This window comes from Amaranthus tricolor, chromosome 7 (assembly GCF_026212465.1).
Source record: "Amaranthus tricolor cultivar Red isolate AtriRed21 chromosome 7, ASM2621246v1, whole genome shotgun sequence".
Lineage (NCBI taxonomy): Eukaryota > Viridiplantae > Streptophyta > Magnoliopsida > Caryophyllales > Amaranthaceae > Amaranthus > Amaranthus tricolor.
The window spans coordinates 30,581,261-30,596,769 of record NC_080053.1 but is presented as its reverse complement, the minus strand read 5'-3'; the positions used below and the strand labels follow the sequence as shown (position 1 = coordinate 30,596,769).

Here is a 15,509-nt window from a genome sequence, read left to right as displayed (position 1 = left end):
TATTATTGTGATTGTTATTATTATTATTAAATATTTATTTTTTTAATTATTATATTTAATTTATTTTTTAAAATATTATTATTATTATTATTATTATTATTATTATTATTAGTAGTATAAATAAGAAATTTTAAGTCCAATGGTAAAGTTGTAATTTTTTAAAGTCTAGGGCAAATTTGTAATTTCATTGAGAGTTGACGATAAAATAAAAAAGGTGGTGACAAATAAGAATCAGGTAAAAATTTGTATCCACAACAGGAAAAAAAAGCTCCCGCAAATTCACGCGAAAATGGCGAGTCAATGAGGGGTCACAATACTCCGACGACACTCTCGTCATTCTCCAATAAAATCAGACAAAAATTTGGCTAAAAGCATAGATTACAGAAGAAAATTCACAGACAGACAGAGAAGGAGAATCAGTTGAGGACATCCTCCCATTCCTTTGACAAAGTACAGCCCACCATATCAATTTTACCATCAAGAAATTAAAAATTAAACAATTACCTAAAACAAAAAAACTTTCATTTTCTCCCGGAGAGAAATAGAATAAAGATTGACTTTGTCTATTAACCCAACTCCTGACTGGGTTCCCTTTATTTTTTATATTTTTTCTGGGATTTCAATGTTTTTGTTTATTTGGGATTCTATGTTCAGGTAGTTGGGTTGAAAGTTTTGATTTTGTGGTGTAAAGGTTTAATCTTTGTTTGATTATCCTCATTTTTCCAATGATGTTATGGAGAGACCCTGGTCAACCTGCAGATTCTTATTATGAAGTTAGATCTGAGATTACAGATGCTCCAAAGACCAAGTTTAGGATCAAGGTTTGTTTTTCTTTTTAATTCAATTTCTTGAATTCAGATTTTTATTAGGATCCTGCCCATTGTATTGGTTTTATATAATTGTGGGTTTATGGTGTAATGTTGGATGTTGCCTTTATTTGCTATGCTGAAATTATGTTGGATGTTGCCTTTATGATCCGACCATAGTTAGCTTTTTTCCTATTCACGATTTTCGAGGAGATTAGCAAATCATGTGACCCTGGCTGGGATTAAGCTTTGGCATTGTTGCAGTCTTGCAGATGTAGTGGATGATTGGCCTTTTGTTGGGGAACTCCTAATGTCATGAATGAAAGCTCTATAGATATGCTTCTTTTGTGATCTATTGTGCTTTGTTGGATTGCATTTAAAATGAATGTTGATTGGTGATTTTAGAGCATGTTTCAAGAGTATATAATAGAATTATTACTACATTTTGAGCAATGCTTGTTCTTGATTGATTTATTGATCTCAATTTTTGTTGTCAGGCTGGTAAAACATTGAGTGTAAGGAAATGGCAATCGGCGTTTTCCCCAGATGGCCAACTTGATATAAGCAAAACACTTGGTAGGATTCATCGCGGGGTAAGTTTAATCCGAGGGTTTCTTTGTTATTATGTATGTTCTTAAAATCGGCTTTGTCGCTTTGAGCTATGCTAGTTTTGTAGCTGTAAGACCTTTGATTTTAAGGAATTGATCTCATTCTAGTTTGGAAGCAATAATGTAAATCCTATATGTGTACTTCTTGCTTATCAGGGGATTCATCCATCTATTAGAGGAGAGGTTTGGGAATTCCTTCTTGGGTGTTATGATCCAAAGAGCACCTTTGACGAGCGATCTCAAATACGACAACGGAGAAGGTTTGTTACCTCTTAAAATTATCAATCTGCGAGTCTAAATTGTTCAATCTTTCTTGCATATGTTTGATCATCACAAGTCGTCGTCATTATCATACTCGGTGTATCCCGCTCATAAAAAACTATGATCATCACAAGTGATCCCCTTCATAATACTTAGTCTTATGGTTCTAAGATCTCAGTTATGTTTGGTTCTTGCTTCTGTTTATGATTCTGTTATAGCCATAGTTGCTGATCTTGCTCTTCTTTGTGGAGGAGCATAACCCTTCCTATAAATCTTCTCTAGTTCAGCCCGTCTTGTATGAGACCGAGGATTAAAACCCACTTTAGTTGATTTACTGGTTAATTGTTCGACTGTGTGCATTGTTAGGGTGCAATATGCTCAATGGAAAGAGGAATGTCGTCAGATGTTTCCCCTTATTGGAAGTGGTAGATTCATTACAGCCCCTGTAATCAATGATCGGGGCGAAGCTATTATGGATCCATTGGTACTCCTGGAAACAAATATCGGAGAAAACGCTGATGTCGGAGGATCCGGTGATGGTTCTGGCTATTCGGAGAGTGCATCGAAGAACGATGGTCCGATGTCCAAGAAAGAGATTCAGTGGAAGCTCACTTTACATCAAATAGGTTGGTAAAGGATGAATTATGCTAATCTTATGATTCAATTTTGCCAATGGTCTTAGTCACTTGACAACCAGGATGCTTTTCGTTTCCAATTTCTTTCTGAGGACCTTTCTCGAGCCGAGGGACTCTTTGACCGCATCCTCTTTTATGGGTGATGGGAATTTTTTCTACGACAAGATGGAATTTTCGCGTATAGTTTTGATCAGCTATACCGTACTTTATGTTCGTTTCATAAACTTATAATTTCTTTGGAAATATTTATGCTAGGTCTTGACGTGAAACGCACTGACAGGGCTCTCGTCTTCTTTGAGAAGCAGGATAATCTCGCTAAACTTTGGGATATATTATCCGTTTATGCCTGGATAGACGGAGATGTTGGGTATTGTCAAGGTCAGTTATCGTCTGAACCCCTTCTATCAAGGTCAGTTACGCGCCTGTCATTTTGTCAAAGATGTGTATGTAAAACGTCGTTTATGTAAGTGCAGGAATGAGCGATCTTTGTTCCCCTATGATAATCCTCTTAGACAACGAAGCTGATGCCTTTTGGTGCTTTGAACGCCTTATGCGCAGATTGGTACGGTTTCTTCTTCAGTTGTCTAGTATTTCTCCTCTTTACCCGACCATCCGGAAACTAGTGACTGGTGCCCTTTCCTGAAATTCGGGGATTCATGTATTTTCAATTTGAATGCTACGATATTTGGTGCAGTCGCTTACAAATTGTTTTGTAATCTGAAATTTTAAAGCGAGGAAATTTCAGATGCACTGGCAGATCGGTTGGAGTAGAGGCTCAACTTAGTAACCTAGCAACAATTACTCAAGTTGTTGATCCGAAACTTCATCAACATTTGGGTATGACTTTTAAGCGTTGATATTTCTTTTGTGTAGTAGTCGCTATACACTAAGGCCCCATTTGACTGATGGTATTAAATGGTCATGATAGGAATGGGTTCTATTGTTAATATTGATAAGATGTGCTTTGTCATTCCCATGGTGATGAAGGTCTCGTTCTCAAACTTGTTTTTCCGTCACGTTTTCCATCACCAACTAATAACGCCCTCCCTAGTGGTAATGGATGGGAAACAAGATGAAGTTTGTGAAGAAAAAAGAAAGTTATAGTAGGACAAGCGGAATCTTCATTACCATTTTCGCTATTCAATACCAACAACCAAACAGGCCGTAAGAGGAATATATATGTCATTGGAGATTTCTTGGATCATTTTTTATGCTTTGAAATCGTTTTCTATTACGATGACATGACTTTGAACTTTCTGTTAATGTCGGACAATAGAGACGCTAGGTGGAGGTGACTATCTATTTGCCATTCGGATGCTCATGGTTTTGTTTCGTCGAGAATTTTCTTTTGGTGATTCTTTATACCTTTGGGAGGTACGATTTTAGCATCTTTTGAATCCTAATCTGTTCCCACTGTGAGTTTACTTGCTGTGAATCACGTGAACAGATGATGTGGGCTTTAGAATATGATCCCGACCTTTACATGGTGTACGAAGAGCCCGGTTCCTCTAGTGAAGGTGCCGAGGGATCTAAAGGAAAACTGAAGTCTATTCGCCATTATGGAAAGTACGAAAGAGAAATTTTGAAAAGTGGTGCGAAGGCTGATGATCCTCTCCCAATTTCTGTCTTCCTTGTTGTCAGTGTATTGAAAGAAAAAGGCCCGCAACTACTTAAAGAAGCTCGTGGTCTCGATGATGTTGTAAAGGTTCGCCTTTTGTTCTTACCTAGGGTGCCTCAATGCTCATTGACGATTCTTCTAATTATCATTTTCTCGTATTTTTCAGATTTTGAACGATATAGCTGGAGATCTAGATGCCAAGAAAGCTTGCACCAACGCAATGAAGCTACATAAAAAGTATCTTAAACAGGTAGGCTTTCTTTCTCTAAGAAGTCCTCGAAAATTAGTTGAAGGGAAAAAGCGAGAAGGTTCGTGTCTAGACTCGAGATTAGGAAAAGGTATCGATACAGATCCTGATGTTGGAGCTAACTAATTTTCGCGTTTCTGGTCTTTGTTTTATAAATGATAATAACCATCAATTTAAACAAATTGAGTTCTAGTAGTCACGCTTGTTTGGTGTGGATGATGGGAATCTCACTAGGTCGATAACGATTTTTTCCACGTATAGTTCTTCAAGGCGGGGTTTTCCCTGTTCCTTTCCTTCACATTTCGAAGGGCCTACCTCACTAGTCGACCTGAGAAAAATCGGCTTTAGTTTGGTGAAATTTGGGCTTCTTATCAATCTGAAGTTGAAAATGATATCTGTAATCACAAGTCGATCGAATCCATCTTTACTATTACGTAAGTAAAGTTGTATACACCAGACCTCAAAACCCCCTCAAGTCGGAACAACTAATCATCGAGTTACGCAATGTTGTTTGAGATTGATTGTTGTTTGAATTTGTTGATCAATATATTGATGTAAGCCATGTTTTCATTTTCAGGCAAAGAAGCCATAGCAAGGAAGATGTACCTTTTAATTTTCAGTCACAGTTGACAAAGAACGAGTGAAAATTGAGCTGAATTCTTTTTTGATGTTAAAAGAAACAATTGTATCATAGAAATCAAATGGGTTAATTAGCATTAATCCCAACAATAATACCTAAAAAATGTTGTTGTACATCATAAACATTCTTTGTCCAATCTTACTATCAATGGAAGTAATATTTATATTTATTTATAGATTCATACCTTGTAAATTAATTATTAATTAGTAAAAACCTCTTATAATTATAATAAATCATGATTTAATAAACCTTTTAAAAACAAAAAAATCTAACAATCATTTATTAAAAACAATAAAAATAATAAGGTATTATTAAGTGCCAAAATAAAATGTAATTATGAAGAAAATTTAATTTTATCTTAAATATGTTTTATAATTATACTTAAAAGAATAAAATTTAATGTAATATGAGATTTATATGTGTCAACTTTGATTAGGAGTAAATTGAATTCAACAAAACTTTGATTTCAATAAAAAAAAAATTAAAAAAAAAAAAAGCCAACTCCTTAGTTCCTAAAGAACAATTTGGCATAAATATTTAAATTTAGCCAATTCAATTGATAAAAAGAATTTTTTTCATAAAGCTATCTTTCATATACAGTAATTTAATTTTTAAGATACATTTTACCATTATAATCTCCTTTCAAAAAAAATTACCATTATAATCCATCTTTTCTAAATGCTATCAAATAATGCTTATTTTTAGGTCTTGACCGTTAATATTAAAAAAATAATTATATTATCTACGTTTTAAAATACTTGCAACTTATTATAATATATTGGATGAGAAAATGTCAGTATTATTATTAGTAATAAGTATAATAAAATGAAAGAAGTAGTACAAACTCAATGATGACCAGTGAAAGTGATCAACTTGATTATGTAATGTAAATACAGATGATATATGGAATATTAAGGTTGATGTGATGACAAAAATGACAATAATATTATCCAATAAGTAAAGTAATTATATAATACTCCAACTTCATTAAGACTAGTGACAAGTTTCAAAAAAAAATATAATCGGACCTATATTATAAAGTATATAGATATTTGTAATCTAAAATTTACCAATTATAAACTCTTTAAAAAAACGATCACATTTGTGTGTCTGGAAAAACTTTAAATTATATTTTGAATTTTAATATCACAAATTCTTGTATAAGATGGTCTCACCAAAAGACGCGCTCTATAAATGTTAAATAACCCGATCAAGAATTTTAAAGTAGTCTCATTGAAAGACGTCACTCACAAGAATTGTTCTAAATAGTTAGGTTTTAGTTTTCTCCATCCAGATTTGAAATAAAAATAACTAATAAACATTTTTAGGAAAAAAATATAAAAATGACTAATAATAGGAGAAATTTTTAGAAAAAAATAACTAATAAATAAAATAATAAGTAAAATAGTAAGTAAAAAATAGCTGGATAAGATTTTTGGAATTTAAAGTATTTTTAAAAAAAGAATTTATGTTTAATCTAATGTATTAAATTATTTGTTGAATTAGAATAGAAATGACTTGGACTTTTAATTGTCTAAGCAATGATTTTAACAAAAGTTAATTTATAGAAATTCTATTTTCTCTCAACCATAAAATTCAGAAGGCAATGAAAAACAAATATTTGTTCCGAAAAATTAGTTAAAAATTAAAGGATAATATAAACTTAACTAAATTTTGACATAAAATAATCCAATTGTCCTATTTTCTCCTCTTCTCCCTGGAAAAACTAATTTCTAGCCTTCACTTTGGGGGTTTCCTTTGAACTCCCATTTTTCATCATTATCATTTTCTCCCCCTCTTTTTAACACCCTCAATTCATAGTTTGTCCTCTCGGCGAGGTGTCCGGTTTCCGGTTCACCATCCCTCACATTCTTCGCTACCCATTCGCTACATTTCTCTTACACGCACCCGCCAAGCTACAAAGGAGACGATAAGGCATGAAAACGCGCCTAAAATCTTCCGGGAATTCACCTTGGAGGATATTGTTATCAGTAACCATAACAATCATTTTGCTATGTTCATTAATTAAGATATGTCGAGCCCAAGATGATACAAACGTTGATGAGTTTGGGGACCCGAAAAAAGGGGATGATATAGGTGGTGATGGCTCAGAAGGAGGTGGCGGACCTCCAAAGATCCCCAAAGAAGTTGAAAGTTGTGATGGTATCTACATCTCTTACGACTTCTTAGGGCGTGAAAAGGAGTATCCCCATGTCAAGAACAAGAGTGCCCAATCATGGGCGTTTAAGGCTCAACTACAGCTTGTAAATATGGGGATCACCGAGCTCAAGTCATGGAAGGTCTTTATCGGATTCCAACATAGAGAGATATTGGTATCGGCTGAAGGAGCTGTATTAGTAGATGGGGATGAGTTTCCTGCCTCGGTAGGTGTTAATGGTACCACAATCGGAGGGTATCCGCAAGCAGATCTCAAGACCTCCATTGACACAGCCGGGGATTATAACCAGATTGCCGTCAAGGTTGGCCTTAAGGGTACTCAATTTGGGGTCGGAACTGGAGGAACCCCCATGCCTAAGACCATCAAGCTTCAAAATGATGGTTTCAAGTGCCCTGCTCCCAACAAACGAAGTGAGTTATTTCATATATAAAGAAAGCCATATTTGAATTTACAACCCTAATTCACTCGAATTCGAGTCATCTTACCATATTTTGTATTTTTTTTCTTGATAACTTATAATACATCATTTCATCTTCATCGTGTGTCGTATAATGTACATCTACAGAAAGCAACTTCTATATGTGTTGTCGGAAGGACAAGAAGTTCAAGGTGAACCCCAAGATAAAGTACTCAAGGAAGAAAAAGGGTGACCTAAACATTATGTACGATGTTATGCAGGCGTACGGAAACAACTACTTAGCCCAGGTAACTATGGATAACGACCATCCATTGGGTCGACTAGACCATTGGAACCTAACATGGGAATGGATGAGAGGAGAGTTCATTCAAACAATGCGAGGCGCCTTCACGCACCTCAAGGACCCGGCTCAGTGTCTTTATGGACCAGCAGGACAATACTATCGGGACATGGACTTCACCCAAGTCATGAACTGTGAGAAGAAGCCAGTGATCTCAGACTTGCCTGCCGAGATGAAGGAAGATGAGAAGGTAGGCAAGTTGCCATACTGTTGTAGGAATGGCACAGTGTTGCCCAAGACAATGAATACAAGTGAGGCAAGATCGATATTCCAGTTGCAAGTCTTTAAAATCCCTCCCGATATGAACCGTACTGCCCTATACCCACCTCAAAATTGGAGACTCACAGGTGTTCTCAACCCTAACTACAAATGTGGACCTCCCATGAGAGTCGAAGCCTCAGAGTTTCCAGATCCTAGCGGATTGCAGGTAAGATCTCGTAACCATAAGAGCTGCCATGAGGACTAAACTATAACTATAACCATTACGAGCACTAAAACTTCATCTCCATGCTAAAGACGGCATTTAGATAACAAAAGCAAATCTACCTATCGGGAAAATGCGACCTTTACATTTCTTCAGTTCTACTAAATGGCACACAGGCTCTAACCACACAAATATTCTAATTGCAGGCAAAGGTTTTGGCAGTAGCAAGCTGGCAAGTTGTCTGCAACATAACTCGTCCGAAGGTGAGGCAAAACAGATGTTGTGTATCATTCTCAGCCTACTACAATGACTCAATTGTTCCATGCAACACGTGTGCATGTGGGTGTGACAAACTCCCCGAAGGGAGTCGATGTAGCACCAAAGCCCCAGCCATGCTCCTACCACCAGAGGCATTACTAGTGCCCTTTGAAAATCGGAGCTTAAAAGCAGTGGCATGGTCAAAGATTAAGCACTATCCACTGTGGGACCCAATGCCCTGCCCCGACAACTGTGGAGTCAGCATCAACTGGCACGTTGATGCAGATTACAAAAATGGGTGGACTGCCCGAATGACCCTTTTCAACTGGGGAGATACTCCTTTTGAGGATTGGTTTGTTGGAGTTCAGCTAGGCAAAGCATCACAAGGGTATGAAAAGGCCTACTCTTTCAATGGGACACTATTAAAGGATGTGAATGACACAATATTTATGCAAGGGTTGAAGGGGTTGAATTACCTGATTGCAGAGACAAATGGGTCAAAACCCAGTGCACCACGAGTGCCCGGGAAACAGCAATCTGTGCTTTCCTTCAGCAAGAAGCTAACTTGGCATTTGAACATTCCAGCAGGCGACGGATTTCCCAAAAAGTTGCTCTTCAATGGGGAAGAATGTGCGTTGCCTTATATCATTCCGAAAAAGAATGGAAGCATCCGATCAAAGCAGATGCATACTTTCTTTGCTTTAATCTTCACTTCCATTATCACCCTGTTCTTACTAACATGACTGCAGATGAGTTCCATGTTATGTGATTGATTCGAACAGTATATAGGGGCAATACAAGTCCAACAACAGTGGGGGGGGTACTCTTTGATCTACTCTGACCAAGAAAAGATAGCATGTTCAAAAGAAAGGTCTATTTAGGTAAAGTGTACAGAATTTCGGAGAATTAGACAAGTGAAATGGTGGTATATTTTGGAGGTGAATGTGGTCGAGAATTCTCAAAGTTTGTAATTATAGTAATTTTATTTCTACATAAACAAAATTAATTTACAAAAACCAAAAGAGCATATAGATCTTTTCAGTTAATGAAGTTAAATTGGTTATAATCAGACTTGTTAAAACAATTGATTAAGTTGGTTTTAGTCTTTTAGATGGGTCAGGTTTGACCTAATAAATCAAAACTGTACTATTATTTGATTCTTATCACTGCAAAATATCAAAATTACACTAAAAGTTTTGCACTAAAGTTTAAAATTTAGTTTTTATAATAGTGGGTCAAAGAGTTTTGCAAGTCTTAATTGTGAATATTCACCAAATCTTAAATATAACAAAAAAAAAAGTAATCCTAACTTGAAAAAAAATAACATGAACGCAAAATTTTATCAAATTTCAAATGGATTGGGACAAATTCGATCTCAATCCGGTTTCAATAAGGTTTTCAGTTGGATCGAAACTAACAAGTCTGCTTACAATGAAGTACTTCCACCCCCAAAAAATAAGTAACAAGCTAAAAACATTCATATGACTCAAAAAAGTCAGAGATGAAGAAAGTTACAATATCATTGTACTTCCCCTTCTTAGTTTGTTGCATCGTCCAAATAATTGTCACATAATCACTAATCTCCTCGCGACTCACGAATCAAAAAAAGCAAATTATGGTCGATTTTTGGCTGTTTCAAGGTCATTTTGAGCGAATTGCGAATTTAAAAGGCGAGTTAACTGGCATATTATGTTCCATTGGTCCAAATCCCTCATATCTAGGAGATAATGACAGATTTATATAAAGATCTAATACAATGCTTGTCTCATTTCTATCCTCCATTTCTCTCTGATTAGAAAAAAATCCAATAAATTTGCTTCAAAACTTCCCAATATACTCAATCATAGACCACAACGGTCATACTTGAAGCTATTTGTTAGAACAGTACAAGTTGCAATCAACTTATCAAATCATGAGTGTTCCCAAATCGAAACATTTCGTTATTAGAACAAACTTATCAATTCTATGTTACATCGAGAATAAGGGGTTGAGTAGATTATAGACTTGTTCTCGTTTATTAGAACAAGCTTATCAAATCATATAGCGCTACATACTAGCAAAACTGAAGAAAGACATGAAGCAAATTATCACCTATTTCCTTTCGGGTTCCTGATGCTTTTCTTCTGCTTTGACCGGGAACTAAGTGTGTAATCAAGCAGCTATCATCTCGTCAACGCTGGTGATCTCCTCGTAGTGGATTTTGGGCTCCAAGTCAATGAACTGGTTAGATTTGCTAGCCAAATGAGAGATGCTAACCCTGCCTTGACACTTGATATAATCTGCGACAGCTTTCATTTCGTCAAGTGAGATATATATGTATTTTCCTCTGTCATCCATGACTCCTGAAAGCCGTCCTGCAAACATCAGAGCCAAAGAAGAAAAACATTGATTCCTCGATTAAAAGAAACAAAAAAAAAATTATTGCACAGTAATACAATTTCAAATTCCTCCATCTCAACATGACATTAGCTACATATAGAGTGCTTGAAGGGCTAAATCAACATATTATCAGTGTTACTTGATTCGTCAATCTTTTCCCAAATCGCGAATTGAAAAAAGCAAATTATGGTTGATTTTGGGCTATTCTTGGGCAAATTTGAGCAATTTCAAAAAGCAAATTAGCTAGCGAATTATGTTACACTGATATTACTCCAACAAGCTGCAGAGTTCAGCCAACTAGAATAGTTGTCAGCTCCGATGTTATGCACCAAAAACATCATATAGACAAAACATAAAAATACGGCATAAATGAAGAAGGAAAAAAGAAATGGCTAGAAGAAAGTTGAACGATTTCACCTCCTCTCTGATTAGTCTGATATACTATCAATCAACACCAATAGATAATCGATATAATATCAAAATAAGAACATACCCATATTTTCTAGCGCATTGATACGGTTGATGCATTCCTGTGTAGAACACAAAACGATAATAAGCAAACATACACCAAGTGCAAGGATAAAATAAGTAGTAAATACTACCCTGTAATTAACAGAAAATGCAAACATGGTCAGTGTTGCTTATAATCATTATTCACGTCAATAAACTTCTTAATTTCCTCAAGAATCAGAAATAGACAAGAATAATTGTCCCATCATTTCCAATTTCGAACCGAGAAAGTTTTCAGTTAGAATTTACATCCGACTCATACTAGAACACGTACTTCTGTCTCTGTTTGTCAATAGTACCCAAATCCGTTACTCATATGACCACAGAAGAAATAGTTTGAATCTATTTTCAAACTCCAAAACTGTTATGTGGCAAGTCACTAACATGGATTTATGATCTTGACATTTCGATGTAATGATTCCTTTTCTTTTCATTCTTTTAATCTTGTCCTATATGCCTAAGAGTAGAGAAGTAATAACAGGAGCAGAAGAATTTATGTACCTGAGTCCTCATCCTAAACTCGGCTGCTAGATCTTCCAAAGGCACACACTTTTGCTTCTGCAATGAGAAGCTATGGTATAAGTAGTGCAATGAAACAATTTATTAGTAGATTGTGTGCTTACACCACATGTTTTGAAGCAAAAATAAACACAATCATCTGGGTAGCAACATCTAGATTTTAGACTAATGGGACAAGATAAAAGGCACATTCAGGAGTTTCTTAGACAGATTAAACTGTAACAAACTGGTCAAAAAGTCAAACCCAGCAGCCATTCATACCTTGATGTATTCCACAAAGTCAGAAAGTAAACCCTGATTTTCTTGCGCCTCGTTCTCAGTGGTACCTTCAGCATCAATTGAGAATGCCCCTTTCCATTTTTCAAACTCTTGGGCTGCAGCAGCTTCTTCCTTAGCTTGCCGAGCCTTGGCTTCTTCTTCCTAAAAACAGGGAATCACATTATAAAAGGGACCACTTCCAATAGAGATTCAAAAGATAAACCAAATGGTTCAAGTGAAGAATACCAGCCGACGTTCCTCTGCTTCACGTTCCTCATCTTTCCTTCTTCTTGCTTCTGCATAACGATCTTGCTTAGCTAACCTTGTGTCGCGTGAAGCTTGTTCAGCCTTCAGGAAAGATCAAAGTGAGCAGATTATAGAACTAATGAATCAAAAATGAATATATCAGTAGCTTTGACAGATAGTTGAACAATACCCGTCATCAACAATGTATTGTCTAGTAGCTAATAATAAAAATCACAACCCTTAAGTTTCTTCTTCCTTCTATTAGTGCTGCTAAGATAACATAATGTCCCTTATACATAGAATGATTGATAGAAGTGCGACTAATACATATATTGGAAAAATTAGCATCATCATCATCATATACCCAGTGTATCCGCCCATAGAAGACTATGATCAGGGTCTAGAGGGGAAAATTAGCACAACAGTGCTTAAAAAAATTTACTCCCTGTGGTCATTATAGGGTTCATTTTAAGCTTTTACATATTACTACGAAATTGTATAGAAGGAACCAAAAAAGGCTGTGGAGTAAGTGTTTTCTAATGATGATGATTGGTAGATGGTCATACAGTATAGGCACTCTAATAATTTACATAACATAAAACAGTAAACATGAGTGAAATTTCGCATCAGAAACAACACTCATTTTGTGCATAGAGCCATAGACGCAACCAACCTTTACTTAAATGAGGTATAATTTAAAATAAAATGAGTTATAGAAACTAATATCACCTGTCTTTGCGCTTCACGTTCTTGACGTTTCTTATCCCTTTTCCTTGACCCTCTAGCTTCATTCTCAACCCCGATTTCATCCTCATCACCACTCTCATCTCCTATTTTGCATTTGAAACATAAATGAACCATGACATTAGCCAGCTTACAAATTTCGCACATACAAAATAAAATTCAAGTAGCAATTCACATAATAAGCTTTTTGAGTCCATCGAACTAAATTTAACATAACCGAAACCTCACATTCATCTAAACAGGCCTTTTACAAACAAATCAAGCATATACACCAATCAATAACAACATACAACTATTAGGGTCTAATGTACGCAACCAGTGTAACATAATCAATCGGCTAATTTGCTTTTTAAATTGATTTGCTCAAAATGGCCCAAAATAGACCAAACGCAATCATAATTTGCTTTTTTCGATTTGCTTTCACTAGGGCATTAGCGAATCATGTGCACCGTAGGCAACTTTAACCTTGTTATATCAAGAAGATTGTTTCTAATTAATCCTTAATAGCAACATCATCAAAAACACATAGATTATAAGTTCACATTATTAGATAGACATTTTGATATCATTCATCATAATCCGAAACGAACAACCTAAATTATTTGAGAATACACATAATCAATAAAACATATCATCAGAAACGAACCAACCTTCATCGACTACAGCAGCAGAAGATGTACTAGCCCTAGCAGCAGGCCTCCGGCGCATACGCCGAGCCCCAGTAGCCCGAACAACATTCTCCCTCTGAACAGCCTGAAATCCCCACAAATATTAAATAACCACAATCAAATTTTTCTATATTAATTTTACAATCAATGGTAAAAACATAGAAAACCCTAAATAAAATTCAGAAATTGAAAAACCTGAGGCTCATCATCGGTTCTATCAGTAGCTCGAGAATCTTGACGGCGTTTCCATATAAATAATGGAATTAAAGCAAATATAAGCAGCATTGAGAGTACAGCAACTAAAATATCATCCATATTTCAATTCTACTAACTGCCCATCAAAAATTAGAATCTCAATTACCCCATCAATTAAAATTTAATCTGTTTAGGTAAATATGTACTACCATGTTAAGAAATTCATATTTAAGATTGAAAGTAGGGAAATTTGAATGGTTCAATCGAATTCAAGTTTCGTAAAGAAGGAGATTAGATCAAAAATTCGACAATAATTACCTGAAATTAGAGAGTAAGAACAACGAAAGAAGGTTGAGCGATTGAGTTGGGAGATTGAGAGTCAAAAGTTCAAAGTCAATCATACAGAATTAGAAGCATATACTCCAATTTTCATAAATTATTTAAAATTAATTAATGTATTTTATTAAATTATTTCAAGAATTTGTGTATAATTATAATTCAATTTATTTTTAAGATAAAATATAAATTTTGCTCTTGCCACATAGTTAAAATCTTATTCTTTTTAAAATAGAGTAATTAAATTTGTCTTTAGTAATATATAAATTATAGATTAAAAAAATCAGTCAAATCAAATCGCTATCTGAGATAGCGACTTTGGTTAAATACCACGCTATCTCAAGCAACGATTTCATCTGCAAACTAAAACAATTGTTTTATGTGAATGAAACTATGAGAAATAAGTTTCCCATGAATACAAAATTAAAAATATGTTCCCAAATTGCAATACTGAGGGCAAAGACTCCGAAATGAAGGCACACTACATATAAGAATCGAGTATGTGTCCAATTTAACGAGTACCAAGCATCCAATTTACTAGGATCGGAAATTACTAACTAGGCTTAACCCCATCACATCACTCTCCATTGCATGTAATGCTTCGTGTCAGAGCGGGCTAGATAGAAGATTGTGATTCATGTCATAACATGCCATGTACAGTAACGGGTCATGACGTGTTGGCCAAGTGTGAACAATGACCAGTGACACAACGCAAGCATGTGGCGCCTTTAATCGTGCGGTGAACTACAATACACCTTTTTACATATTTTTGAATTTTTTTCTCCTAAAATTGACTATACGATGACAAACTTGACGGAATCGTACATGTAAACCACATATCGTGTCATATCAATCTCACAAGATGATGATCATGGCACATTCATAAAATCGTAAGCCACTATAATGATTGATGGGTTGTGCCTGTTTGCAAGTCGTGCCCGCCTAGGCCCATGTCATCCGTGTACTCGATTGGCGGCTTGGCCCGCTGCCTAATTGCATGCCACTACTAGGGACGGGCATTTAAGGGTATGGGTTGGGTCTGGACCCTACCCGGATCTAAACCCTAATTTTAGGGTAGGGTCCGAGAGTGAGATAAAAGGGTATGTATATATATATATATATATATATATATATATATATATATATATATATATATATATATATATATATATATATATATATATATATATATATATATATATATATATATATATATACAT

General features: G+C 35.4%; 3 protein-coding genes across 3 annotated transcripts; 2 read left to right on the top strand and 1 right to left on the bottom strand.

Annotated features, from left to right (window-relative positions):
• Positions 1-212: 212 nt before the first annotated feature.
• On the top strand, positions 213-5,024 carry LOC130818284 (rab GTPase-activating protein 22-like). Its single transcript, XM_057684400.1, has 11 exons — positions 213-821; positions 1,304-1,399; positions 1,571-1,674; positions 2,042-2,301; positions 2,566-2,688; positions 2,784-2,872; positions 3,042-3,147; positions 3,587-3,684; positions 3,758-4,015; positions 4,095-4,178; positions 4,753-5,024. Exons 1-11 carry the CDS (start codon positions 726-728, stop codon positions 4,765-4,767), a joined length of 1,329 nt encoding a protein of 442 aa, XP_057540383.1. The 5' UTR covers positions 213-725; the 3' UTR covers positions 4,768-5,024.
• Positions 5,025-6,752: 1,728 nt separating this feature from the next.
• LOC130818690 (COBRA-like protein 10) lies at positions 6,753-9,177 on the top strand. Its single transcript, XM_057684848.1, has 3 exons — positions 6,753-7,404; positions 7,560-8,179; positions 8,383-9,177. Exons 1-3 carry the CDS (start codon positions 6,753-6,755, stop codon positions 9,175-9,177), a joined length of 2,067 nt encoding a protein of 688 aa, XP_057540831.1.
• Positions 9,178-10,270: 1,093 nt separating this feature from the next.
• Positions 10,271-14,379, bottom strand: LOC130818313 (DDRGK domain-containing protein 1). The gene is made up of 9 exons (XM_057684440.1): positions 14,272-14,379; positions 13,954-14,089; positions 13,741-13,843; positions 13,076-13,176; positions 12,347-12,448; positions 12,104-12,262; positions 11,825-11,881; positions 11,307-11,343; positions 10,271-10,788 (listed from the first exon to the last, which is right to left on the bottom strand). Exons 2-9 carry the CDS (start codon positions 14,071-14,073, stop codon positions 10,586-10,588), a joined length of 882 nt encoding a protein of 293 aa, XP_057540423.1. The 5' UTR covers positions 14,074-14,089; positions 14,272-14,379; the 3' UTR covers positions 10,271-10,585.
• Between the last annotated feature and the right edge of the window lie 1,130 nt (positions 14,380-15,509).